The sequence below is a fragment of the Aspergillus piperis genome, assembly GCF_003184755.1.
Source record: "Aspergillus piperis CBS 112811 unplaced genomic scaffold BO85scaffold_1, whole genome shotgun sequence".
Classification (NCBI taxonomy): Eukaryota; Fungi; Ascomycota; class Eurotiomycetes; order Eurotiales; family Aspergillaceae; genus Aspergillus; species Aspergillus piperis.
In genome coordinates this window covers 922,262-947,070 of record NW_020291591.1, presented here as the reverse complement: position 1 = coordinate 947,070, position 24,809 = coordinate 922,262, and the positions used below count along the sequence as shown (strand labels likewise).

Genomic DNA, 24,809 nt, shown 5'->3' with positions numbered 1-24,809 from the left:
ATTGTTCACGTTGATGTTGATGTTGGATTGTAATTTTATTCTTTTTCCTTTCTTTTTCTTCACTTTTATTCCCTCTTTCTCTTTTCATTTTCACACATTCACGATGCAGTACATACATAACATATTTGGAATGAGTGATTATAACTAACGCGGGGGAATTGTGGCCTGGCTGGCTTGGTGACATCTCGTTGTTGTTACTGCTGCTGCTTTCTCGTTGCTGCTGCTGTTGCTGTTTGTGATACCAGAATGGATTAGGCTGGCTTTTTTCGATTGTTTTTCTTAGGAGTCGGAGAAAGATGAATGAAGTTTTTCGATAGTATTCACTGCTTTTCTTTTACGGTGCTTGCTTTTTAGCTCTTGAACATGGTTGGTTGAAAGACTTCTTTTCGTTAGCGTTGCTTTGGAGTCTGACTTGTGGGTATTGAGGAATAGATATTGAATAGCTTCATTTGTATACTCTGTGTCGGGCGTGATTTTAAAGACAGAACAGACACTATAGTAGTCTCCCAAACTCAAAACTAAATCATGATATTATAAAGTTATATTATGGCATAACCACCCGAAACCACACCTAATACTAGGAATACATAAATCCGAAACCACACTAACGAAAACCACTAATCAATCTATCTCTCAGAGACACAGTAAAAAATTACATACTCGAAAGTATAGTATAGTATCAAAACCATCACCAATTCTCCCAAACAAAATCAGGCAACACATGACGCATAATATTCCAATGCTCGAGAGCCGACCGATCCTGGTACTTATGAAGCAGGTGGGTGTTCATAGAGTGAAGGACACGACGACCGCCCTTCTCGATAGTCTCGAAGCGACTGGCATCGATCTCAACCTTAGGCATCAGATACATCTGGCGGAATTTGCTGCCCATGTAATCGGCCGGAACGGGGTCGCGGAAGGTGAGCGGCGTGGCGGAGCTCTTCTTGCAGAAGATCACCATGTTGGTGAAGTCGGTGGTGAGGTCGGAGTCGGAGGCTTCGCGGAAGATGCGGCAGGTCGGGAAGACGTATTGGATGGTGCGGACGGTTAGGGCGGCGGGGTAGAGGGAGATGTCGCCGGCGTAGTTCTTTGGGGGGTTAGTTTGAGGGGTGATGGGAGATTAAAGGGGAGGAGAACTTACAATGGCGATGACTCCGTCGTCCTTGAGAAGGGAGGATAGGCTTTCGAGGAACTCGAGAGTGAAGAGCTCGAGGGGCTCGACGCCTCCGGTGAAGACGTCGTGGACGATGTAGTCGTACTGGGCTGGGGGAGTGCGCTTCACGAAGGCGGTGGCGTCTTCGATGGCGGCGATGTGGTTCGAGGGAAGGTGGAAGTATTCGGTGGCGAACTTGTGCACGACAGGGTCGAGTTCCACGATGGTGGTCTCGATGCCGTGGTGGATTAGGGCAGAGGGGGTGGTGCCGACACCGAGGCCGCTGGGAGAGGTTAGGTGTCTGAATAAGAGGGGGTCGCTGATGAGCTTACATGACGAGTGCCTTGCTGTTGGCATCTACGCGGGGCTCGCCGTGGTCGGTTTCAACCAGACGGACGGCCTCGAGCATGGTGAAGACCGAGTAGATCGGATCCATAACGGCAGGGTTGTAGTTGTTGGGCATTTTGGTCCACTGGCCGCCGAGCAGGCTGTGGTCGCAACGCATGACTCGGAACCCATCATTTAGATTGTCCAAGACGGAGATGTAGCCGGTGGTGGAGTCCTGGCGGGCAACAAGGGCGAATCCCTCCTCGTTGAGGAAAGAGTTCAAGGCTCCAGAGTTCATGTGGACATTGGACGTCATGGAGAACAGAAGGGAGGGAAGAGCGAAGAGGAGGAACTTGGAAGGAGCAATAGCGGTGTAGAAGACTGGAAGCAAGAGTTGGAGACCAGCGCGAGAAAAGAAGAAGGTTGTTCCAATGAACTTGGCCAGGAATGCTTTGGCGAACTTCTCGCCGGTCTTGTAGAGGACATAGGAGACCACGAGAGGAACGTGCTCAGCGACTGCATCACCGTGTCGGCCCAGATCCAAGCCCGACTGCACCAGCTTACCAGCACAAGCCACAGAGAGCAGAAGCAAAGGGTAGTAGGAGATGACCTCGGTGACTACAGCTCCGAAGGGGTTTCCCATCACGGAGCTTGATGCGAACAAGAAGCTCTGAAGGGTAGGAACCCAGAATGCCACAACAGGGAGCAGGAAAAGAGCCCGGCGGCCGGTCAATCGCTGGATGTAGTCCTTAAGGAACCATCCAGCAGCGCCAACAAGTGCCACTCCATAGCCATGGAAGATATGAGCAGGAGCCGAGCCATATACTGGCGTCAGCATCAGCACCGTCAGTGGCGAGTAGAATGCCGTCAAGAACAGCAGAGCAGTGCCAGTCAGCAGCTGTCTGGTGGTGGGCTGGACAAGACCAGCTAGGGAAGACATAATGTCAGACCTCCGACCCTGAGGGAATCCGGTAAGACCGATCAATTGAGAGCTTCTGTAGGAACCAATTAGTCTAGGTCCATCTCGCGACTGTATGTTTGTTGGCTTCTATTTAACAGCGGAAGAGCTGGGGCGGGGAGCTTCAATGCAACGCCACAACATGAGCCAAGAAATATCCCTGAGGGACCCACGTTGTGAAACCGAGTGAAACCAGACTAGTCTTACCGGTACTTTTCAGATAGAAAGTCGGACTGATCAACGGACGGTCATTATTCGCTCGGGCGACGTTTTGACGCTGAGGATAATTTCCCTTTGCCGTCCGCGCGCTTCCGGCCCGAAAGGGTTTAGTTTCCCCGCGTGTCTCGCCGCGCTTCTCTTCTTCCTCAACTTCCCATCGTCATCATCCACCTTGATCCAACTACTACGCCCATTATGCCTCTTTTTCCCATGGGTACGGGCGTCGCTCCTGAGGCAGACTCTTCCCAGATGGAGTCAGACCCCGTGAAAAGAACCCAGTCACCATCTGCGGCGACGAAAATCAAAAACCGGCGCAAGCGCTATCTGGACATGCACCCGGAGTATTTCTCTGCTGATCTCGAGCTAGCCGGTCCGCTCGCTCTGTCTCCTTTAGACTGATTGGTGTCACATTCAGTCGCTCTGTCTATGACAGGGGATGTTTAAGCCAAGCTAATATGCCAGCCCTGCAGACCCGTTGCTGTATGATCGCTTAATCCGTCGATTCCAGACTCCAGCCGAGAGGGAGGCCGAAGGACGTGCCAAAGGCTTCTCAGGTGTGCTGCAAGCGGACCTATGTAGATCCGAGGCCAAGTTCGAGGCTCTTTCCCATCCTGATCCTCACGCCATGTTCAGCTATACTCGTGGACCCAACGGAGAGATTCTCGCGGAAGATCGAGACGAAATTCCCCCGAATAAGGAAGAAGGGGAGAAGGCGTGGCGATGGGAGATGACCTTGCGGTTCCTAAGGGGTGAAGACGGCGATTTCGATTATACCTCGGTTGATGACAATGACGAGTACGACGATTGGAACGTCGAGCAGGAAAAGTATTTTGACGATGAAGAACCAGAGTGGCTTGTTGAAGGAGTAGATGATGGAGAAGTCAAGTCCCATCTACAAGGCGAAACTGGTATTCAGGATTTCTGATGGTCAAATCAGGACTCCGATATCGCTCATCCGGGTGTTGTGACTTGCCTCGGAATTCTGGTGGCTATCTACGCTCAGCGTTCTCCCTCAAGTTATGCGCTTACCTGCAGGTCCTCGGTTGTTCAACTGCTTTGCGGTTGTGGCTTCGGAGCGGAAGTTTCTGCTGCACTTGTTTGCAGTGTATTCCCGCTGAATGGGCAAGCTCATGTCCATAGCACACGATCGGAGCTGTCATAAATGAGCAAGGGAAATGCCTCAAGGCTTTTGCTTTGGCAGGCTTGTCACCCTCATGCCGCAATGAGAATGCAGTGCTCTTTGCTATACATTGGTTTAGCGATGATGACTTTGCATTCCGTGGACATACCTATGGAACAAAGCAACTAAATCCAAGATGGAACAATACTGGATGCGTTGGCGATGTCACGTGCCATCCAGTCAGCATCCTTACTGCTTCACAGAACCAGCATCTCGATGACTCAGTCCTCCAATGGCCTACTGAGAGGTTCCAACAATGATGTCGGTTATTGCTCATACGTTGACCATTTGTGCTGTAGACGCAGGAACAGCATGGTCAAGTGGTGGCGTTATGTGCCTTGGTCCAGTTCAATGTATTATGGGAAGTCGGGGAAGGAAGGAACGTCAGACTGGCGGCTGGACTTTCTCTAAATAGTGTTAACGCTCGTCCATAGCGTCAATAATGCCGACCTCCGTTACATTTAATCTTGTTCTTCCTAAAGTAGCTTACCTCAGTGATTCAATATTCAGCGTAGACTCGCTTCCCTGAAGCCATTCAATACCATCATTTAGCACCTGGTGAATTTTCTATATCCATACTCTATATCTGTATCTATATCCATTCTGTACCCTTTAGACCATAGGCGTCTACTACATCATCTCCGAGGTTTTGCCTGTGGCCTCCATGGCTCTGGAGCGATGACGCTCCAGGCTGGTGTTGCTGATGGCATCGCTTGCCCTGCCATAGTCATGTCATGATGTCGTGAGAAAAGTCGTCTAAGTGCAAGTATGACATGACTCTACTGCCTAGATGCCGCTTCCTTCCCACAGAAACTCCCCCGTCGCCAACATCCTCCTTTCCATCGTTCAACTCTTGTTCTGCAAAGTACTGTTGGCTCTAGCTATAGCAGGACATAGCTCTATAAGCCCAACTTAGCTTTGTAACTATTGCAGTCGACCATTTGCTATATTGGCTGCAAAATCTTGCTCTTCCACTCCCTTCTCTATCCTCTTCCCTTTATTTCTCGTTGTGACCTACACAACGATATCTTATCGGATATACTTTGCTTCCAGGTATATCCCATCGTGGATCGAATGATAAATCAACTCGTCTCAACAGACTCGTATTGATATAAATACGATGTCTTCCACTGCTTCTTCCTCTTCCTCCTCGAGCATCTACCACAGTGTCGGCTCCAGCGAGCTGGATGATCGCCTTGGGAAGTTGATCATGCCATGCTCCAAGCCCACTCCTAGCCAAAGCAGCGACTACCAAGCTGTGGAGGTCCCCGACGACTTCGGCACAAGCCTAACCTCCGAAGCATCCGTTAGTATGTATGTGCTCGAGGAGATGAAAGCCTATAAAATGAAGGAAGCCTTCTACAGTAGCAAAGGCGAGGTTCTTGGCAGAGGAGCCTACGCACAGGTCCGCGTCGTCTATAAGCGCAACAGCAAAGACAGGACATCTCGTTATGTTGCCAAGGAGTTCTTCGAGAGGGAGGAGGCCCCATACGATGTTTTCATGCGCGATATTCGTAAAGAATTCATCGTCGCTCGTCATGCTTGTCATCCAAATGTCGTCAAAACTGTTGACCTTTGCATCAACGAGAGGCAGTGTAGCATTGTCATGGAATACTGCAGCCAGGGTGACCTCTTAGATGTCCTTTCGATCGGCCGGCTAAGCACCACTGGCAAATTATGCCTGTTCAAGCAGCTTTTACGTGGTGTATCCTACCTCCATAACCATGACATCGCCCATCGAGACCTGAAGCCAGAGAACCTGCTCCTCACGGAAAGAGGCGTTCTCAAGATTACCGACTTTGGTTTCGCTGTGGTCTTCAGGAATCCCAAGATAGATCCCGATAGAGTCCGCCAGTGTTCGAACAAAAACATCTGCGATACCGAACCCTATCTGCCACATGAGGTATGGTACAGTAGATACTATGACCCTCGCCGGCTTGATGTATGGGCCTGTGCCTTGATCGGACGATACTTGTTCAACCATAGCATGGCCTGGGAGGTCGCCGACAGCGAAAAAGATATGCATTTCCAAAGGTTTGTACTTGATTGGGCGGGATTTCGTAAAAGCCGTTGTGTCAGCCTTATTGATTGGGCTGATATCCACGAATGGCAGCCAGGGTTCCGGCCTACAGACTACCCGAGCCCTGAGATATGGTCTCTGATTCTCCTAATGCTGCACATTTACCCCGACAAAAGACTCACAATCGATGAAGCCTTGAATAGCCCCTGCATTCAAGCTATTGATTGCTGTTCTCCGACGGGGCTTGAAACAGCTTCTACAAATTCTCACTCTCCTCCTGAAACTCATCATCATTGTCAGGATCCCCTGTTGCTGTCACCACCACAGCACTTATCAGACACGGACAGCAGCACAACCAAGTCAAGTGACATCAATAGGCGAGTATATTCGAGTGAGTAGTGAATGACTCACTAAGATCCAATATATCTCGGGTTGATGGTTCTTGGATCAATCCTTTAGCTGAGAAAGTATTCTCAGCTCACTACACATGTTGAACCACGGTGCAATGATATACTGCGGTTCATCCTCTATAAGAATCGGACCCCAAACTATGGGCGCAGTTGACTTCAACGACACATACCAAGTCAACGAAATGATATCTAATATGTTATACGTTGATGCTTCAAACTCGATTATATACAACAAGCCGACTGCAATTGTCGTGCCACTACTTTTGGACAAGATGTCCACTTCCCTGCTGTGTGTCAACAAAACTACTCTAATATGTCGACTTCAGTGACTACGCCTCGATGGCACGACTCTCTCGAATGACTAACTCGAAATAAGAAGATCTAGAGGGCTAATTCGAGCAAGGAAGCAGTTGATAATCGGATGATATTCCGATATCCTCCTGTCAATTATAAATAGAGGAGACCTGAGAAATATCTAGAAGTTAACTAGTACAACTATCTACTGTTTAACGTTGCTCCCTTCTATCCTTTCGTCTGCGTGACAATGATGCTTTCTTACTATCAAGCCGCGTTTAGTACTCTGGGAGGCTCTCAGGCACTTAAAGACCACCAAAAAGGATAAAGGATGATACTATACTACTTCATCTTTTTGTAAGAGGACACGAAAAGAAAGAAGGGAAAAAATAGGAAAAAAAAAAAAAAAAACTAAAACCACTTATTAATAAACAAAGGCCCTGAAAGACAAGATACACATACCATGAGATTCTAATAGCTCAGAGAATTAAAAGCCAGAAGGTATCATGCTACCAATTTCAAAATTGAGTCTCTCAAATTCGCCGAACAAAACAAAAACCCTCAGCAATGATAATATGGAGCCTGCGTTCTGGCTGTTCTATTCCCATACATAAGCCCTTCCTTCTCCCTTAAGCTGGTACAGGCAGACCTTTGCTACTTTTTCATTGATATATGTAATTTTGAACCCAGTAGGGGCTCATTTACCTGTCCTTTCAATGCCCTATCCGTGGTTACTACATAACATGTGTCCCCGATATCAAGACAATTTACAGAAATATGTGATATGCGGTTCAGGATGAATGGATGTGTTTTCCACCCCTGAAATCCTTTCCATTCTTTTGATGTGGCTTTGAATATCAGGATCGTGGTACGATCCTCGGGGCTGTAATAATAATATATGAACAGGTACCGTGTGAACCAGACTACACACGCGTCTTCCAACTGACTCGAAAAATGACCACTTTGAAACGAGGGCCAAACGACCCGGTAGCTGCGTATCTCAACCGATGCGAAGATCTAGAGACCCACGCCGGGGAAGTGGCCAAAGTTGACTGAAGGACCTGGTATCTATGTACCGGCAGTTCCAGAGAATTCAATAGAGATGATATTGCATTACATCCAAATACTTACAAAAGATTACTGAATATTAGAAATCAGTAAAATACAAGTGCCGTCTTATTATGGAGAGAATGGCTCATCAACCGTCTTGGTTATTCAAGTACATATGTCCAATGATTATCAGTCGGGTTACCTTTCATCAATATGCTCTTTCACATGATGTTTTTTTGACGAAAAGGATTGTATGCCCTATATACCACTCCAAAGCTCCTCTATGTAGATAAATTCCGCCATAATATATGAACTCAGCTAAGATTACTCTTCTCCTTCAGCATCTTAACAGCATCTTCCCGAAGCTTGAACTTCTGCACCTTGCCGCTTGCAGTCTTGGGGAATGACTCTGATGGTTGCAGGAAGAAAACGTATTTTGGCACTATACCAATCAATTAGCGATCTCTTGAGAATTGACAGAGCATTTCGGTGAATCAAAGGAAACATACCAAGATGGTTACTCAGCTTCTCACGAACCCACTGCCGGATTTTATCCTCATTCGCAGCTTCACTCTCGAGTTCCCGGTGGATAATGAACACAGCCACAGCCTCTCCATAACGCTCATCTGGCACGCCCACAGCCGAGGCATCGATCACGCCGGGGTACGTCAAGAGACAGTTCTCAATTTCCAGTGGGTGGATGTTCTCTCCGCCGCGGATGATGAGGTCTTTTACACGGCCCGTGATGGTAAGGTAACCGTCGGGAGACATGGAGGCTTCGTCGCCCGTCTATGATCAAGAAGTCAGTACTAAGTAAATATGGTTGTCGGTGGTTATTTGTAACAGTGTAAGTATAGTACTCACATGCATCCAAACTTTTCCGTCATTATCAGCAACCATAACCTCTGCCGTTTTTACCGGGTCATTCCAGTACTCTTTCATCAGGAGATAGCCGCTCACTGCGAGCTCTCCGCGAGTATTAATGGGCAAAATGTTGTTGTGATCATCTAGGCTCACGACCTTTGCTTCAACATGTGGGAGTAGTCTTCCAACGGTGTTTATCCGTTTGTCGATGGGGTCGTCCGTCGTGGTCATTGCAGAGACGGGGCTGGTCTCTGTCATTCCGTAGCATATTGTCAGCTCGGTGAGATTTAGGACCTTGTGTAGTCTTTTCATCAACTCCGCGGGTATGCTACTTCCGGCTGCGATGCCTGTACGTAGGTACTGGAAGCCTTCGTTGGGGATTTCCCCTTCGTCTAGAAGACTGAGCTCTTCGATAAACATTGTCGGTACGCCGTAAAGTGCAGTGCACTTTTCTTCTTGCACGGTTCGAAGGGCTGCTTTGGCGTTGAAGGCTTCTGTTGGGAATGCGATGGCTGCACCGTGGGTGGCGGTGGCCATGTATCCTAGTACGGATCCGAAGCAGTGGAATAATGGGGGCGGACAGCATACAATATCCTCTGGGGTGAGGCGCATTCTGTCGCCGATTTGGGAGCCGTTGTTGAGAATAGATCGATGGCTTAGACATGCTGCTTTGGGCATTGCGGTCGTTCCGGATGTGAATTGGATGTTAACTATGTCGGTTGGGGATAAGTTGCGAGGTGGTAGGGCGCTTTTGTCGGGCGTTGCGTCAGAGGTAAGTGATTTGTAGGCTGTTAAGCAGTTGAAGTCGGAGGTGTTGACGCGCCCGGATGAGTTGTCGACTGAGATGATGTTCTTCAGTGAGGGTACTAATTCTGACTCGATGCGGGTCTTGGAGAGGTCCGGAATCAGGTGTTGAAGAAGTGGGATATTGCTTCTTGGGTCCTTTCGGGGGAGGTTTGATTCGGTGCTAATGATCAGATGGCTTGCTTCTAGATGAGCCAGGGCGGAGACTACTTGAGTCGCGTTGAATGATGGATTGAGTGGAACCTAATGCTGTATCAGCCCTGGTCTAATGACGTATAAGCGTTCTACCTACCAGGATCGCACCCAGCTTGAAGAGTGCATAGGTTGCCTGCGAGAGATTTGGTTATTACAAGATATCTGAGAAAGACTTTCACAGGCTGGCAGCATACAACAGCATGTTCCATGGAGTTCCCTAGCATGACGCCCACACGGTCTCCGGTCTGGACACCGACAGATTCAAGGCCACGCGCAAGGGCATTGCTTCTGGCGTCAAGGGAAGAATATGTGGCTCGATCATTTTGTTGTTTGCAGATGACACTTATCACTGTCAGAAAAGCGCTCATACAAAGCACAAGCTCGATGGCAGAGGGGAAGCATACGCTGGTCTATCGCCATACTGGTTGACGATCTTTGCGAAGTGGTCTCCAATCACTGTATCTAACAGTGGAGGCTGATATTATGTCAATAGATTGCATCGATACCACGTTGACCTAACATGGCATGGAGCATGCTTACTTCTGTAGGACCTCGAGAATAGCTTGTCGTTAACAGTCCACGTCTTCCCGGCAATGCTGCCAACTGGAGGGGCTTCCTCACAGAGCATCTTCTGTGAAAAAGCCCTCTACAGTTAACCGAAGCAACGCGCATCTGGCTCTGTGGCACGGTATGTTCATAGCACTCTACCCATACACAGGTGGAGATCGTGGCGTTCGTCACCAGGATGTACCTCCCCTTGCTTCTAGCTTCACCACAAGCTGAGTCTAGATTGGCTCAACCAGGGATTGTCGGCGGATAGCTAAGAGCACGGACTGCGCCACGCAAACTTGAAGAGTAATGAACACGAGCTGAAATCTAGCCTTGACAATTGGCAGAATGAAGAATGAAGAGCTGAAGAGATGGAGTAATTTAAAGGCAGCTGGAGGAATGTGGCCGGGACTCACGTGTCCTGTAGATGCGGGGTTGATGCAGGCGGCTTGCCTGTTTGGGACACTAGTACCTGCAGCTCAAGTATTGCAGTAACATTCAATACTCAATTGGTTTGAGTAGTTTAATCTCAATAAACAGCACTCTTGAGGCACTGGTTATTAAAGCTCTACCAGGGATAAAATCAGGGATGTACAAGTAGCTACTTTGTACTCTTGTTCCTCAGGCCGGAACTGTTCCGATTCCCGGGCGGGGAAATGAAGCTTACTAGGATAGATCTCCAGCTTAATTTAGGGCTTCCCATCATTTGGTTCCTGACTACTTTGGCCCGAGAATAACCGAAGCCACATTCAGCCATTTGTCTATCTATATTCTGTGCTATCAGATGTGTTGTTCTAGACTGAATAATATAGTACTAATATTCAGGGTACTTTAGGCCATTCCACACTGATTGGTGAGTAATGCTCATCTCATTGTATCCGCACAATCCGATCCATATCAGGGCCCACATCAAGATGACTTGTGCCTTAGGCTGCAGCGGTCGCCACCCTTGCAGCCTGCACCCCCTTGGTAACCGACTCTTCTCTCCCGGTCTCTTCCCAATCACCAATCTACTTCTATTCATTCACTTGCAAAAGTCAAGATGGATGAGGTTCTCGCGCGCGAACGAGCTGATCGCGTTCACAAGTTGGCTAGGATAGAAGAGCTGATCAGGCAAACTCCTAGCCAGCATGTTAAATCCTCCGACCTGAAAGCAGCCAGTATCCGTCACCTACCCTTATCTCTTGATGGGGATAGTGAACATCACCCACGCTTCTTCAACCCATATCCAGAAGAATTGCCCCTCCCAGAGAAGGAGGATGAGAAGAATCTTCTAGAATTTCCCCCCGATCCGAAGCATATCCTGTGGGATACTCGTGATATGGAGATCTTTTTTACCAACCATTTCAGCAATAGCTGGGAATATGCATCAGATGAGTATCCTGATAACCCTCCTCCCTCTGGCATATATCGAGAGTATGTCCCCTTTCAGCACCAATCTTACCGTTTTCATGGTAAGCAGTGTGTCTGACCATCTATGACAGAATTGGAGACTACAAATTCGGTCAACTGCTGGAGTCTGTCGGGTTCAACTGGTACGCCGTAACAGTAACCGAATATCCAGAAGGGAATTACCCACACTTCAAAGCTATGTTAGAAAGTGAAGCGATTGGGGATGATCGAGTGCTCCGCGGAGAGATCATGACTATCACCGATATCATGGCTGCTCGTCTAAGAACCAGGTCTCTACGATCGCATATCATTGCCCCAGTATGCACTCAAATTGTACTTACGCTATGATAAACTAATGTGGATCGACAGATGCTAGTCATATCTCTAATGGGCCCTCGCCATGCCCGCGTCCTGGAAGCCGATCTTGACGGAGAAATGCTCAACATTCGTGCTTCCAAGCTGTACGACTTTTCGCGCAAGAACACCGAATCTGCGCAATTGATCACGCGGTATTGGCTTGGCGGTGCGTGCGGCCAAACTACGATTGAGACGATGAAATCCAAGTAGAGACGCTGGATTTGTTGACGTACTGGCGCTGGACGCTACGTTTATGATCAAATAAGTAATGATTTATGGTTCTTGAGACACATGGTATCGTTATATAATATTTGAATTAGTATGGGTTAGCATCGATATTACAAACTGGATAACTTTGGTCATAAAAACAGCACGGTTAAAGATACTAATAGTACATCTCAACACCGTCCCCTAATGACATGCTACAAAGCTCCCTTCAATATTAAATCTACCCAACATCCCCAATCAATACTACAAGAAGCATGCTCCCTCACACCAAACAATTTCCTTCACTTTTACTTCCCCGACAACTCCCCCAACGCCGTCATCGCAACCTCTTCCTTCCCCTCAGGAACAAAAACATGATCATGATAGAACCCACTAAACACATTCGCACTCACCCCAGCCTCCTTAAGCTTAGCGCTAATAGCAGCCATCAGCCCCACCGCCTCAAGACTAGAGTGCACGCTGATGGTAATCATGCGGCAGGGGAAAACATAATCAGTGAAGCCGTGTGCTTCGGCACGTTCACGAGTCACAATGTACGTGGTGCCTTCCGCTTCCTGGAAGAGGAGTCGTGGTTGCAAGGTGTGGAGATCTGGACTTGCTTGGGAGATGCTGGTGTGGGGGATGGTGAGGAAGACGAAAATGTCCGGGTGGAGAATGGGTGAGAGGGAGGCGAGGAGGGTTTGGAGGTTGGATTCGCCGGGAGTTGGGGGCATTTTGGTTTGGTTGAAATTGTGTTTGGGTTTGGAGTTTGGATTGGAGGTATAGGATTAGTTTAGACGGGGATTTATATTAGGAGGTGACGAGGATGTTGGGTGATGTAGTAGACACTGGGATTGGTGGTGGAATTAGGCTAAACTTAGTTTGGAATAGAGAGTAGTTAAGCGCGAAAAGCAACGCTCTAAATGCACTGGTTATAGACAACATCTGAAGTGTATATAGCCCCTTTGATATAATTCATTGCATGAGGAGAAACATAATGCTTAGTGTCCTCTTCCTTCTCTTCCTTCTTTTTCTTCTTCTTCTTCTTCTTCTTCTTCCTCCTCGTCGACGAACACGTAAGAGGATCCTTCTGACTCTCTTGATGACGATTCTTCCGATGTTTCTTGTTGTTCTTCTGTTCCTTCTCCTTCCAATTCTTCTTCTCCTTTCTCTTTTCCTCCTCCTTCTTCTTCGTCATCGCAACTAGGGTAATCATTGTAGTCTTCGAGAATAGGAACCCAATCTTGATGTATTCTTTGTGCTGCTCTCTCTTCCTCTTCCCTATCCTTTCCTGTCCCAACTTTCGATGATGCTATCTTTTCTTTGGGCTTACTCTTCGATGGGCCTTCTTCTGCTTCCAATGATGATCCTCCTTTTGACCATTTCCTTGATGATGCTTTTGCTTCTTCGGGTTTCTTGTTTGGTGGCCTTTCTTCGACCTCTTCTTCTCCAGCCTCTTCTTCTTCGGTCTCTTCTTCGTCGGTTTCTTCTTCGTCGGTTTCTTCTTCGTCGGTTTCTTCTTCGTCGGCTTCTTCTTCATCGGTCTCTTCTTCTGCTGCTTCGGCTGCTGCTTCTGCCTCTTCCTCATTAACCTCCTTGGCTAAACATTCTTCTTTATCTTTGTCCCCTTCCTCTGTAACATTCTTAGATGCTTCAAGTTGCATACCCCTTTGCTTTCGCCGTTCCATCTCCCGTTCCTGTTGCCGTTTTTTCCTCCTCTCTTGCTGAGTGTAACACCCTTCCTCTCCACAAATACATGTTCGACCTTTCCAATATTCCCGGCCATAGTTAATCGTGAGTTCCTCAAAAGGTTGAATATTCCGCACGACCTCCACGGTCATTTTTGCCCGATTCCCAATTGTCCGCCGTTCAAAAGTTGTATTGGGCCTGCAGGAGTGGTTGATAAACCGAGTGAAATTCCCATATTCCATCGGGCAAATTAGAGCAATTTCCTCATCTACGTCGACTTTACCCTGCATGGTAAGCGCATATATGAGGTCACCTTGGTAGCAAGGTGGATGGAGCTCGCCAATATATTCACCCAGGATATCTCCTTTCTCAAATCGCGCAAGAGCACGTACCCCGACACCCTTGGGTGTTTCCACCAACTGCACGAATTCAAAGGGGGCCTCCTTTATTCGACATTCGCAGATTTTCCCTTCGGCGCAGAGATCGCAAAGACCATAGTTAAGGCCCTCTCGCAGGGTTGGATCCTTCTTCAGCCCCCGATGCTCTGGATCCTTCGCCGTTTGCCAATCCCTGGGGTGAAAAATGCTAGCTCCGATATGTTTCTGTAAGCGATTTTGGAATTTCGGTGAGCGAACTTGTCTCTCCTCTTCAATTATGACTATTTCATGAGGATGTGTATGTCTGAGATTCTCCGCTTCATTTCTGGAAGCCAATACATGGTTGAGCTTGGGTGGAGCAGCATCCCCCGCATATGGCGCCAACAATTTGCGCCATTCAAAACCACGCGTAGAAGCCTGAATCCAGATATTGTAATGGTGTTCCTGAAATTTCCTATATACGGCTTTCCACATTAATGTGCTTTCTTCCTTACATAGCCTTCGAAAGGCTTCCGCCTGTACACATATCGCAAGCATGGACCAGCCGAAGTTCTCGGCGAAAATCCGTAGTCGGCTCGCTTCTCGCTCCTCGCAATCCATGTTGGCCTCATCAAATGACCATAATGTGCAAGTAAGGGCCTTTTCTAAGGCCCGTGATGCGTAAATGCACCGCGCCTCGTAGTCCAATCTTGCCACTTTGTTGTTTTCACTTTCGTTGTGTATTTTGTTGACCTCATATAAGTCGTACATGAACGCATGCAGGATCTGGTCTCTATCCAGTATAAATGCTGGGGATAATGGGCGGGGCTGGAAGGTGCCCATCTTGGGTCGTTTGTTAGGAGTATTTTCTGCATTTTCTCCTTCTTGTCGCCGCTTTTTTTGGGATCCTGATAGTTGCGCTGGGGCGGGAAAACTCGTGTTGGGTCGATTTCTGGAAGAGCTTTCTGTGTCTTCTCCTCCTTCCTGCCTCTGCTCCTCCTGGGATTGTAGTGGCTGGGATGGAGTGTGGAGAGTCGTATTGCCCCGTTTTCTTGGAGAGCTGTCTGCCTCTCCTCCTTCTTGTCCCTGCCCCTCCTGGAATTCTGATGTCTCTGATGGAGTAGGGGGGATTGTCTCAGACTGTTTGCTAGGAGAGATGTCTTCGTCTTCTCCTTCTTGTCCCCGCTGTGTCTGGGATCGCAATTTTTGGGATGGAGTGGGGGAACTCCTTTTGGGCCGTTTGCTAGGAGAACTGTCTGCATCTCCTCCTTCCTCTTGCGTACGCTTCCTCAGAGATCGTGTTCGTGAACTGGAGGTATCTTTCGGACCGTTGTCCGAAATTCTTTTCGCAGCCATAGATCAGGTAGTTGTGGTATGATTAGACTGAATTGGTGGGATGGGCAGTGACGTCTTTGAGGCTTCTCGGTCTGATTTGGGTAGCTACAGGCTCCGCCTGTATTGGGTTGGCTAACTTTCGGGGGTTTAAGTATCCGGAAGCTGCCATCATGAAAACGGGCCTCTTCCGGTAACCTGCGGTGTAACACAATGAGCGTTTGTAAATCTTCGGCACAAAACATCTGTTCAGGACTGCTTTGTCTTGCCCATATTTAGATTATCTTGGGGAAATATCACTTGGTTCCATGGAAAGGTAAGCATGCTGTGTCGGGGACTATTGTTCCTCATATAGTCTTATCAACGGATTATTCAGGCGAAAGAGTCAAAGACTGGAGATAAACCATAGAATTATAGCATTGAAGTCTGAAACCTATAAAGATCCTATCGGGTAGATATAATTCTCGGGATAATGAGATGGGGGGACTCTTTGTTGTTGGGGGTCAAATTTATGCGTCGTTCTTTGTTGGTGTTTCGACGGATATTGGTAGATAATGAAGAGTATGAAATATCCTGAATTCTTCATTGATTACTATTTTTGGATACTCAAACGGCTGCTGGTGGCAGAATTGCTCCATGTTTAACCTTGATTGTTATCTTCTTGTCAGTAATATCAGCATAGAGATATAGAGGTCATGAAGTTCAAGCTTCGGAATGCTCATCGATGTTCATCACTATGGTTTGTTGAGACATTCTTGTCCTCCATCATGCTCCAGGCAACCAGTGAGATATATCTTTGGTATACTGGCAGAATCTCTTTCGGCAGTAATTACTGCCAACTATGTTAGTGACAATAGACCAGTATTATCTAATTATTTGTCGGTTTCTTTTCGTCAGTAGGAGGATAGAGTGGGTCTATGTAGAACAACTTAGTAGACCATGTATTGAAGCAGCAGACTTGTAGTGGCCTGAATGCAGTGCTCTCTCCGTTCATTGGATATCTTAGTTAGAAAAATGGAATCTTATAACTTTGACTACCATATGTGATCATGTCAATTATTCCAGGCTTATCACTATAAATAACGTTGTCATGTGACTGACTGTCCTTGCGGAGCCAGTGCGGGACAGTTTGGGCACCCCGGATGACGAAAGTCTGCAGGTTGATGATAGCCATAGGGTTATTACTAGTTTCTGCACAATAGTAAGCAACCAAACCTCGGCTTTGAAATTCAAAGAATCGAACGAATTATATGAAGCAACGAATGCCCACACAAGCGGTGTGAAGCATAACCATGTGAAACCCAAAGGAGCAGTGCCAAAACCAGGCCGGAAGATCAATGATCCAGTCGCGGGGCGCGCGGGTGTCGGGGTCCCAAAGCGGCCTAGCGGCAGGCAGTCGGGGTCTCGAAAGGGGCATAGCGCCAGGCTGGGGCAGATGAGCCTCGTTCAGGCCATTGTATGTAAGCCTTGTACCACCGCCGGTCCATCCTTCGATTTCCTTCACTCCTTTTTGTCTGCCTGATTCTTCATCATCTCCAGGGACACTCCTGAGGGCTACCTACTTTCGTTGTTTGCCTCTCTTCATCTTTGAAGGCTTTGCCAAGTGCCGGGTTCGACGTGACTCACCCCGTCGAAAAGGTTTCTCCTCCGTCTTTCCTTATCAGGCAATAATCTCAAGGCCGGCTCTTTCCCACTCCGTCCTTCCGGTCATCCTGAATTCCCGGGCATCAACTCTCCCTCAAAGCCGCGTCTCTCCTTCGATTATGGCTGCCGACCAGTTGCTCCAGTCCATCGCTCATTCCACTCCCGGTGAAGAGTGGTTTGACTTTGACAACTCCTTCGACATCCCCTACGGGGGTGTGGGAAGCAATCCCACCTCGGTGGATTCTGTCTCCCCTAAGGATTTGGATCTAACTTTTGCCGACTTTGATGATTGCAATTGGGGTCCGAGTCCTGGGGTCTGCACTCAGGAGCTATTCGCTGATCTGGTCAACTATGATGCGCCTATGGAGGGCTTTGGAGGACATGCATTGGACGCCTCGCCATCCATGCTGGACCCCACCGGGTCCTTACACCAGATGCCCGCATCTCCGACTCCGGGGCTGATGGGATCGGAGCTGACTGACCTATGGTCACAGGATATGGGCGGGGTTGACGACCCCTTCTACACTACTGTCCGACAGATGGTGGAGTTCCAAGCTGCTGCTGATCCAAGCGCCTTGTCTAGCAAAGAAAAGCGCATGGAGGCATCTATTGCTCTTCACATGCAACGCCTTCAGGAAGCAGCAATGCAGGATCTGGAACTGTCGTCGGACTCGAGCACAACATTCCCATCCCCTCGCTGGTCTGACTCTGCAGCTAGCGTTTATCAGGGTGGGACATGTACAACCCCAGCTACCACACCTCTGCCCGATGTAACGCGCACACCAGTCTCGAGCTCTGAGTCTGCAGCTGGGGCTATGGAACTGGTGCTTGATCTTAACATGAACACAACCACGAACGTACCAAAGAAGCAAAAGCCTCGTTCGCAAGCTCAGAAAGAAAACTACATCAAAGTTCGAAAGCATGGTGCTTGCGAGAAGCACAGGAAACAACACAAGCGGGTGAGTAAACCTCCCAGGGCAGCCGGATGTCTATGTACTAATTCAAGTATAGTGCAACTGTCTTGAGAAGGCCGCCTCCCAAATTGCTGTCAGCCAAAAGGCTGTTTCTACTTGCAACATACCAATCAAGTCGACCTTCAGCACGCAACGACACGTTCACAGATCTGAACGAGAATCTCTTCTTGTGAGCACGACGCCGACACCAGCCAGTAAGTCAACTGTTTCACAGCCGACAGGAGGCTTGGGTTCAAAGGAGCTTCAATACGTTCAACTTCGGCATCGCCACCGTTTGCCATCCACTCCTACGTCGATGGATCCTCAATATGGACAGCACTCGCCACACTCAGTCAAGTCAGCTGCAAGCTGTCGTGGCGATGTAGACCTCAATGGCGGTACAGGTCGTCCGACAACGCTCCGGGACAGCTCGGGACAACAGCAATCACCAAGGTCACCTGGTTCCGACCGCAGGGTCGGCCTCGTCCACTCACTGTCGAAGAGACTGCAGATCTGTTCGACATCAGGTCAGGTAGATCGGGGAGGACTGGCTCTTCGTCATGCTCCGGACAGACAACAAGCAAACCAGGCTGTGACAGCCCGCATGCATGTGTCAGTCCAGGCATCAATTCCATCCCGATCCAGTACAGCTGCCGTCAGCGGCGTACTATGCAGGCCTAGCCCCTCCTCGCGTGCTGCTGCCACAGCAAGCGTGCAATCCAACCGCGGCACTGAGGCCAGTGCCATATTCGAGACACACGCCAGTTCCTGGCGCATCAGATCTTTGGTATATCCATCGACACCCCACTCGTTGGCCGTACAAGCCAACGATGTCCACGACCAATTTGCGTCGCGGACAATTGTGTCAAGGGTACTTCAAAGCGTCTTTCCGGTCTCTCACTTCTTGGATTTATCTGTATGCTTCGCTTCTTGGTTGAGTACGTGCTTTGACAAAACCTGGAGCTTTTCCAGATTTGGCAAGCTCGTCATGATATCGACCAGACGGCATTGGCTCACGGGGAAGGGATTTCGATGGGGTTGATTGAGTTTTAAAACTTGCATAAGCGTGTTTTCTCTGTTTTATATGTATATTTACCAGTCATTTAGCGGTGTTAGTTCTGTCTTTGCTTGATACCATCGTCCATGCTAGAGCATGAGGTGAACAGTTAGGAATGGTCATTTCATACATTTCATACATTTTATTCCAATTGGTTTAACTTTCCTTCATCTCATAATAAGCAACTTACCAGCAGAATAACCAGCCACATACTGACTGAACTTTAAACAGGACCCCTCAAGTGACCGGTAATCAGGAGTAGCCCTGTACTCAAGGACATCCCATACTGCGAATCCCGAGTCCACCGTCCCCACTGCTATACAATCCCACCAACCAATCAACAGCCCTCCACCATCCGCGTTCCAGCGGGCCCCAAACCGAATGGATCCATCCATCAATCCATCCGTCCATCCATTTCATCTCCAGTTCTCATCTTACTCCCTCCATCCAAAAAGAAACCATACCCAACCCTCTCCCCCATCTTCGAACCCAATGACCCCCTCCACCCCCACCGAATCGCACTGGCGATTCTCCACCGTAACAGGCTACTTCTACCAAAGCGAGCCCTCCACCGACCCCAACACCTTCAACTACGTACGTCCACCCCAAATCCCCCTATCCCAACCCAAAAATTAATATCAAACACCCAGGCATCCTCCAACTTCGGCCTCATCCCCCGCGCCTACCCCACAGACGCAGACCTAGGCCCCAACATCAACCAAAAAACCACCTGGGAGCGCTTCGCCCACCACGTGCGCACCCTCAACGCCCAATCCACTGACCCTAATGTCCGCTACAAGGTACTCTTCCTCGGCCGCCACGGAGAGGGCTACCATAACGTAGCGGAGCGGGAGTACGGCACGGAAGAATGGGATGTAAGTAAACCAGTTATCTAAACTCAAACACCCTTCTCCATCATAAAACCCCATTATGGATAATAATGAAATAAAAAAAAAGAAATATTACTCCCTCCTCCCCGGCAACGGCACAAGCAACTGGGTCGACGCCCGTCTCACAGAGGTGGGCAAATCCCAAGCGCGAACCGCGCACAATACCTGGAAACAGCAACTCAAGGAACATCATATCCCCACTCCGGAGAAATTCTACGTTAGTCCGTTGAATAGATGTCTTGAGACGGCGTGGATTACTTTCGTTGGGACGGGGATGGAGGGTACGGAGCCGTTTAGGCCGGTTGTTAAAGAGGTACTATTCATTCCCCTTCTTAGTTACCTCCTTTTTGTCATTGTCATGGACTAGTTAGTTATTAACCGGTGACAGCTCCTCCGCGAAACCATCGGCCAACACACCTGCGACGGCCGGTCCAGCAAAACAGCCATAACGACCGAATACCCCACCTACATCATCGAGGAAGGCTTCACTGAGAACGACGAGATGTATGATGCCGAGCTCCGGGAATCTGATTCCGCGCGGGACAAGCGATTCCGTGATCTGATGCAGGATATCTTTTCCACGGATGAGGACAAGATGTTCCTGTCGTTGACGGCGCATTCCGGGGCGATTACGAGTCTTTTGAATGTTTTTGGGCATCGGAGGTTTTCGCCTCTTGAGACCGGCGGTGTTATTCCGGTTTTTGTTCGTGGGGAGAGAGTGCAGGGGCCGTTGCCCGTTATGGAGGTGGAGCCTTGGTTTGGGGTTCCTAAGTGATTTGTCTAGACATGACATAGTTGGTGTTGCATATAGAGAGAAAGGAACTAATAGGTATATAGATGATAGATATTGTATTGTACATTGATTCTTGGATCGAAGCAACCCTCATCATACACGCACGTTAAGATAGAGACACGGGGGGAAGTTAACCAAGAAAAAAAAAGGGTTTTTAAAACACATGCTGAGAAAATCCACCAGAGAGGAATGAAGTGCTTCTTAACGGTCTAGGAATATTGAACAGAAAAACAACGCCGAAAACGTATAATCGAAACATTGATCACCAGCTGTAGAACTGGTTCTGTGCCGTAATCTTGCGGTCCGGCAGCGGCGTCCAGAGCTTAGCCTTACGCTTGCGCAGCTCCTCGGCTTCCCGGTTTTGCCATTGACGGATACGCGTCTGCTCCTCCTTCAGCACCACCGACAGAGAGGTGTACGGCGGACGCATGAGGTTGATGTTACCACGCGCGCGGTGGTCGTAGTCGTAGCCGTACGGTCCACGGTTAACCCACGCTTGGTCGATGTAAATGGAGGTAGGATCGTTAATGGTCTTGCGCTCTCCGTTCTTGAGAGTGATCGTGACGGGCTTCTGGCTGGCGGTCTTGCCCTCGACGGCTCCCAGACCCATACCGGAACGCACCACGGCGACGTTCTTAGCATGCTCAAGGTGCTCGAGAACCTCCTTGGCGGCCTTCTTCTTGCTCAGACGCATCTGCAGCATGGCATCGTCGATGTTCTTGCCGGCAATTTGACGAGCAAGAGGACCCAGCTTCTTGACGGAGGTCTTGAACCAATGGGACTTGGAGAGGGACTCGCGCTCCGTCCGCATGATCAACTCGGTGGGCGAGATACGGCCTCGACGACGGATCTCGCGAGCAACCATCTTTTGTTCCCAGCGTGTGCGCGCCTTGGGGTTCGGGTCCAGCACGGCCTGCATCGTCTCCCGGTTTCGTCGGTCAACGGCATAGTCGATCTCTTCCTGGCCCTCCTCGGTGGCGCCGGCTTGCTTACGAGCAGCGGGCGTACGGCCGGAGGCCACCAGCTTGGGGCTGGCTTCATCCTCTGCGAAGATGGAGTCGGCGCTCAGGGAACCCTCGCGTTTGGCGGGAGCGGTGGTACGGCGAGCTTTGGGCTTGGCGGCGCCGGGCTTGCCGCCGAAGAAGAAGTTCTTGATCGAGGACAAGGTGGAGGGCTTCGATTCGGACTCGGATTTTTCATTGGGGCCGTTGGAACCGTCTTCGGAGGCTTGACGAGGGACAGTGTAGGCCAGTGTGCGGCGAGGGACGTAGGTCAGGCCGGTCCGGGCTGAAGAGACTGCAGGGAAGAGGTGAGGATGGGAGGGGCCACAATTGGGAGAAAAACAGGGTTATGTGTCTTGCGGGTACTTACTGGACCGGATCAGCTGCCCATACTGGGGGACAGCACCCATTGAGGCCATGACGGACGATGAATCTGGAGGTGATAGCACGGGGTCCGGAGATCAGAGGGAAAAAAGTGTCGGGATGAAGACTGGGCCTTGGCGGTGCGTCTCGGGTCTGTCCGGTCCGCCGGATGCTTCTGCCTCGACACCTGATATTTCCGGCGACAAGATTCGAAGCCGCAAGGCAAGCACTAGTCTAATTCTGGAAGGGTCAGCCGCGGCTGGATCATGTGTCTTTGGCTGGAAAGGGAATCCCGGTCCTGCCAATCACGGCGTAAGTCCATCTGTACAATGACCTCATACCCCGGAAGGGTGTGGTGGCCTCGGCCTAACCCGCTTTGCCCGTTCGGGTAGCAGCCGGCCAGGCCCTCCCATGGAGGTGTACTACATGCATCCAAACATGCCTGCTGAGAACAAAGTTTAGAATTGGCCATGCATCCTTCAGGGCTCGGATCGCGCCTGAGTGTCTGGGTCCTCCAGCCACTGACCATTTATAGTTACCCGTCTCCCGAGCTAAGTCACTGGCCGGTTACACAGCACGAAAGATCGATCAAAGTCGAGATTCCCTGCTTTTGCAGATGGGATCCAGCCGCAAAGCTGCTGGAGCATGCAGACTGCTAGGACTGGTATCACTTTACATGCGTTCATGGTCTGTCGGCTCATTGGTAATCCCCTTGTTCTCTCAATGCACATCTGGTGATTGATGCCCGTCTTTTCACCTTCCATAGAATCAGCATTAATCATTGATTATTGTCTCAATTGTATCAAAGCCAAAAATTCTTATACAACAACCAGCTTCTATGGCTCAGTTGGTAGAGCGCATGACTAGTAATCATGAGGTCCGCGGTTCGAATCCGCGTGGAAGCATTTTTTGCCCTTTCTATTTTCGCCCAGGCATATCGTCATCAGCCCGTCTTTTGACAGTGGTACCGGTGATGAAGGTAACTTTTGCCAGTTAAAGTGAATTAAGTGGTTGTTGGTCGGCTACCTTGCGGAGTGAGCCGCCAATATCCAAGATACTCCAGGTCTTATGATCAACCAGCAATGAGCTTCTATGCCGGTTGTAAGATAGGGTATAAGAATTGAGTTGGAGATCCATGGATTTCTTTGATACTTTGTTCTTATTTGTGGCCCACTTGCCCACCCTTTACCGCTCCCGAGGCTTTTCATGACTTTGTATGGGGTGTTTCTGATCGTTGGCGCTCGGCAGACCTTGGTGCGGATAGACACCGTGCGCCAGCCTCGAGAGGTAGACAAGAAGCTCTTAAGACTTCTCTTCTTCATTCGAGGCCTCAGGATAGGGCATTGTCTCGGCGACTCTCTTATATATCTCGATAATCGGTTACTGCCATAAGTCTTACTTTCAGTCATCGCTATATATTAGCGGTGCCGAGCTATTTCCGTAGTGGTGGGCAGCGGATAGTAACACGGCAGGTGCTAGGGAGGTGGCGCTGGACCAATTGGCGATACAAATTGGGATACCTGAGCTAGATAATGAGTTTCGTGGTTGGGTAATCATCGTGTGTGAGTCAGTGACAACGCGGGGTAATTGGCTCGAGGAAAGCCTGCTGTGTATGCTCAGGCTCATCCAAGTAAGGGTGCTATCCGAGCAGTGGGTGGGGAAGTGCGAGGTTAGATTAGGATTGCAGAATGTGGCTGGCTGTGCTCCCTGTACGTGTGTGGGGGTAATGGCTGCGAGGATCTGAGTGTAGAGGTGCTTTATGGAAGATTGGTTTGGGCTGGGCATACACATGGCGTGGGTACTGCTGCGTCGCACGATATTGGCAGAGTTCCTGTTCTTTATAGTAATGGTAAATACCGATCGTGAAGTATCAGATTGAGGGAGGTGGGGGAATGGTCTTGGTGGGATTTCCATGGACTTCTGTTGGAGGTGCTTTCCTGCTGAACCGTCAGCAACATACCCTGCAGGAAGATGTCTCCGTTGGTGGTCTATATGCTACCGCCGGTGTTCTTTGATACCTCACCTTCCACAGGTGCCTGTTGTGTGACACATGCTAGGTGACCTCTCTCGTGCGTTCGCATGGTAACAGCGGAGACACCGATCGTGCATCGACTATTACTGCTTCAGTGATACTGTTTTCTGATTCTGTCCTCGGCCAGGCTCCCGTGGTATGCTGCCGGTGTAGGTATGATCCTCTGCTGGCATTGTAGGTTTTGTATTGAGTGATGGGTTTTCAGGGTTTGCGTTATGATGAGCGCGGTGGTGACTTCGGGTGGTATCTGTTGGATTCAATCTCATCAAATAACATTTTATACGTGATATTGGTGTTGATGGTTGGCCTGTGTGGGTGGTCAACATCATGATGGCGCAGTGTTCATGGCGATAGTATATATAGTGTGCACGGAAAGCTGGCGAATGTAGCGGCAAAACATCTGCAACTCAAGATTGACAGGCTGTAGGCTAGTAAATATAGATGGTATGGTGGGTAGAAAGGAAATATGAACTCTTGCAGCGCTACTCACTATGCCTAAACATATCATAAGAAGGGTTTGCATAGTAGTAATGATAGCAATAAGAACATATCTTTCTGGAAGGCGCGGACTGTCCAATTCCAGGAGCAGTTGTCATTCTCTAGCATAGGAACAAGTAGCATAAGATGCAAGTCATTCACATCAACCAGCTTCTATGGCTCAGTTGGTAGAGCGCATGACTAGTAATCATGAGGTCCGCGGTTCGAATCCGCGTGGAAGCA

General features: G+C 49.2%; 11 protein-coding genes and 2 non-coding genes across 13 annotated transcripts; 7 read left to right on the top strand and 6 right to left on the bottom strand.

The window, feature by feature from the left end:
• Positions 1-287: 287 nt before the first annotated feature.
• Positions 288-2,645, bottom strand: BO85DRAFT_410150 (spermidine synthase). The gene is made up of 3 exons (XM_025657464.1): positions 1,486-2,645; positions 1,142-1,436; positions 288-1,087 (listed from the first exon to the last, which is right to left on the bottom strand). Exons 1-3 carry the CDS (start codon positions 2,418-2,420, stop codon positions 689-691), a joined length of 1,629 nt encoding a protein of 542 aa, XP_025520758.1. The 5' UTR covers positions 2,421-2,645; the 3' UTR covers positions 288-688.
• Positions 2,637-3,791, top strand: BO85DRAFT_9159 (uncharacterized protein). The gene is made up of 2 exons (XM_025665783.1): positions 2,637-3,027; positions 3,128-3,791. The coding sequence occupies exons 1-2, from the start codon at positions 2,853-2,855 to the stop codon at positions 3,580-3,582; spliced, it is 630 nt and encodes a 209-aa protein (XP_025520757.1). The 5' UTR covers positions 2,637-2,852; the 3' UTR covers positions 3,583-3,791.
• Positions 3,792-4,590: 799 nt separating this feature from the next.
• On the top strand, positions 4,591-6,256 carry BO85DRAFT_464827 (putative serine/threonine protein kinase; the record flags this gene model as incomplete). Its single annotated transcript, XM_025662011.1, has 1 exon — positions 4,591-6,256. The coding sequence occupies exon 1, from the start codon at positions 4,958-4,960 to the stop codon at positions 6,254-6,256; it is 1,299 nt and encodes a 432-aa protein (XP_025520756.1). The 5' UTR covers positions 4,591-4,957.
• Positions 6,257-7,680: 1,424 nt separating this feature from the next.
• BO85DRAFT_410142 (putative AMP-binding enzyme) lies at positions 7,681-10,400 on the bottom strand. Its single transcript, XM_025657463.1, has 7 exons — positions 10,015-10,400; positions 9,879-9,949; positions 9,669-9,816; positions 9,572-9,607; positions 8,476-9,522; positions 8,121-8,400; positions 7,681-8,053 (listed from the first exon to the last, which is right to left on the bottom strand). Exons 1-7 carry the CDS (start codon positions 10,144-10,146, stop codon positions 7,926-7,928), a joined length of 1,842 nt encoding a protein of 613 aa, XP_025520755.1. The 5' UTR covers positions 10,147-10,400; the 3' UTR covers positions 7,681-7,925.
• A 642-nt stretch (positions 10,401-11,042) lies between these two features.
• On the top strand, positions 11,043-12,121 carry BO85DRAFT_515435 (uncharacterized protein). Its single transcript, XM_025664786.1, has 3 exons — positions 11,043-11,439; positions 11,508-11,733; positions 11,785-12,121. The coding sequence occupies exons 1-3, from the start codon at positions 11,066-11,068 to the stop codon at positions 11,980-11,982; spliced, it is 798 nt and encodes a 265-aa protein (XP_025520754.1). The 5' UTR covers positions 11,043-11,065; the 3' UTR covers positions 11,983-12,121.
• A 166-nt stretch (positions 12,122-12,287) lies between these two features.
• On the bottom strand, positions 12,288-12,768 carry BO85DRAFT_473507 (ACT domain-containing protein; the record flags this gene model as incomplete). Its single annotated transcript, XM_025662627.1, has 1 exon — positions 12,288-12,768. The coding sequence occupies exon 1, from the start codon at positions 12,711-12,713 to the stop codon at positions 12,288-12,290; it is 426 nt and encodes a 141-aa protein (XP_025520753.1). The 5' UTR covers positions 12,714-12,768.
• Positions 12,769-13,235: 467 nt separating this feature from the next.
• Positions 13,236-15,496, bottom strand: BO85DRAFT_494189 (SET domain protein). The gene is made up of 2 exons (XM_025663863.1): positions 13,586-15,496; positions 13,236-13,525 (listed from the first exon to the last, which is right to left on the bottom strand). Coding segments are annotated over exons 1-2 (1,797 nt in total). The 5' UTR covers positions 15,381-15,496; the 3' UTR covers positions 13,236-13,523.
• Positions 15,497-16,844: 1,348 nt separating this feature from the next.
• On the top strand, positions 16,845-19,196 carry BO85DRAFT_386490 (uncharacterized protein). The gene is made up of 2 exons (XM_025656634.1): positions 16,845-17,959; positions 18,012-19,196. Exons 1-2 carry the CDS (start codon positions 17,120-17,122, stop codon positions 18,993-18,995), a joined length of 1,824 nt encoding a protein of 607 aa, XP_025520751.1. The 5' UTR covers positions 16,845-17,119; the 3' UTR covers positions 18,996-19,196.
• BO85DRAFT_9079 (phosphoglycerate mutase family protein) lies at positions 19,194-20,815 on the top strand. Its single transcript, XM_025665776.1, has 4 exons — positions 19,194-19,604; positions 19,661-19,885; positions 19,968-20,213; positions 20,289-20,815. Exons 1-4 carry the CDS (start codon positions 19,392-19,394, stop codon positions 20,673-20,675), a joined length of 1,071 nt encoding a protein of 356 aa, XP_025520750.1. The 5' UTR covers positions 19,194-19,391; the 3' UTR covers positions 20,676-20,815.
• On the bottom strand, positions 20,667-22,133 carry BO85DRAFT_410130 (mitochondrial 54S ribosomal protein uL22m). Its single transcript, XM_025657462.1, has 2 exons — positions 22,065-22,133; positions 20,667-21,989 (listed from the first exon to the last, which is right to left on the bottom strand). Exons 1-2 carry the CDS (start codon positions 22,111-22,113, stop codon positions 20,956-20,958), a joined length of 1,083 nt encoding a protein of 360 aa, XP_025520749.1. The 5' UTR covers positions 22,114-22,133; the 3' UTR covers positions 20,667-20,955.
• A 756-nt stretch (positions 22,134-22,889) lies between these two features.
• BO85DRAFT_t19 lies at positions 22,890-22,962 on the top strand. The gene has a single exon. It is a non-coding gene; the product is annotated as a tRNA-Thr (tRNA).
• Positions 22,963-23,148: 186 nt separating this feature from the next.
• BO85DRAFT_9055 (uncharacterized protein) lies at positions 23,149-24,071 on the bottom strand. The gene has a single exon (XM_025665773.1). It carries the CDS (start codon positions 23,969-23,971, stop codon positions 23,459-23,461), a length of 513 nt encoding a protein of 170 aa, XP_025520748.1. The 5' UTR covers positions 23,972-24,071; the 3' UTR covers positions 23,149-23,458.
• A 665-nt stretch (positions 24,072-24,736) lies between these two features.
• Positions 24,737-24,809, top strand: BO85DRAFT_t20. Its single transcript has one exon. It is a non-coding gene; the product is annotated as a tRNA-Thr (tRNA).

Excerpts from the sequence above, each read along its gene's own strand:
- BO85DRAFT_494189 (XM_025663863.1), bottom strand. The coding sequence starts at position 15,380 with ATGGCTGCGAAAAGAATTTCGGACAACGGTCCGAAAGATACCTCCAGT.
- BO85DRAFT_515435 (XM_025664786.1), top strand. The coding sequence starts at position 11,066 with ATGGATGAGGTTCTCGCGCGCGAACGAGCTGATCGCGTTCACAAGTTG. Across the intron at positions 11,440-11,507 it reads CCCTCTGGCATATATCGAGA|AATTGGAGACTACAAATTCG; the intron begins GTATGTCCCCTT and ends CATCTATGACAG. Across the intron at positions 11,734-11,784 it reads GATCGCATATCATTGCCCCA|ATGCTAGTCATATCTCTAAT; the intron begins GTATGCACTCAA and ends GTGGATCGACAG.
- BO85DRAFT_9159 (XM_025665783.1), top strand. The coding sequence starts at position 2,853 with ATGCCTCTTTTTCCCATGGGTACGGGCGTCGCTCCTGAGGCAGACTCT. Across the intron at positions 3,028-3,127 it reads TGCTGATCTCGAGCTAGCCG|ACCCGTTGCTGTATGATCGC; the intron begins GTCCGCTCGCTC and ends CCAGCCCTGCAG.
- BO85DRAFT_386490 (XM_025656634.1), top strand. The coding sequence starts at position 17,120 with ATGGCTGCCGACCAGTTGCTCCAGTCCATCGCTCATTCCACTCCCGGT. Across the intron at positions 17,960-18,011 it reads ACAGGAAACAACACAAGCGG|TGCAACTGTCTTGAGAAGGC; the intron begins GTGAGTAAACCT and ends ATTCAAGTATAG.
- BO85DRAFT_410142 (XM_025657463.1), bottom strand. The coding sequence starts at position 10,146 with ATGCGCGTTGCTTCGGTTAACTGTAGAGGGCTTTTTCACAGAAGATGC. Across the intron at positions 9,950-10,014 it reads ATTCTCGAGGTCCTACAGAA|CCTCCACTGTTAGATACAGT; the intron begins GTAAGCATGCTC and ends ACATAATATCAG. Across the intron at positions 9,608-9,668 it reads ACTCCATGGAACATGCTGTT|GCAACCTATGCACTCTTCAA; the intron begins GTATGCTGCCAG and ends AATCTCTCGCAG.
- BO85DRAFT_410150 (XM_025657464.1), bottom strand. The coding sequence starts at position 2,420 with ATGTCTTCCCTAGCTGGTCTTGTCCAGCCCACCACCAGACAGCTGCTG. Across the intron at positions 1,437-1,485 it reads AACAGCAAGGCACTCGTCAT|CGGCCTCGGTGTCGGCACCA; the intron begins GTAAGCTCATCA and ends AACCTCTCCCAG. Across the intron at positions 1,088-1,141 it reads ACGACGGAGTCATCGCCATT|AACTACGCCGGCGACATCTC; the intron begins GTAAGTTCTCCT and ends AACCCCCCAAAG.
- BO85DRAFT_9079 (XM_025665776.1), top strand. The coding sequence starts at position 19,392 with ATGGATCCATCCATCAATCCATCCGTCCATCCATTTCATCTCCAGTTC. Across the intron at positions 19,886-19,967 it reads ACGGCACGGAAGAATGGGAT|AAATATTACTCCCTCCTCCC; the intron begins GTAAGTAAACCA and ends ATAAAAAAAAAG. Across the intron at positions 20,214-20,288 it reads TTAGGCCGGTTGTTAAAGAG|CTCCTCCGCGAAACCATCGG; the intron begins GTACTATTCATT and ends AACCGGTGACAG.
- BO85DRAFT_410130 (XM_025657462.1), bottom strand. The coding sequence starts at position 22,113 with ATGGCCTCAATGGGTGCTGTCCCCCAGTATGGGCAGCTGATCCGGTCC. Across the intron at positions 21,990-22,064 it reads TGGGCAGCTGATCCGGTCCA|TCTCTTCAGCCCGGACCGGC; the intron begins GTAAGTACCCGC and ends TCTTCCCTGCAG.
- BO85DRAFT_9055 (XM_025665773.1), bottom strand. The coding sequence starts at position 23,971 with ATGGAAATCCCACCAAGACCATTCCCCCACCTCCCTCAATCTGATACT.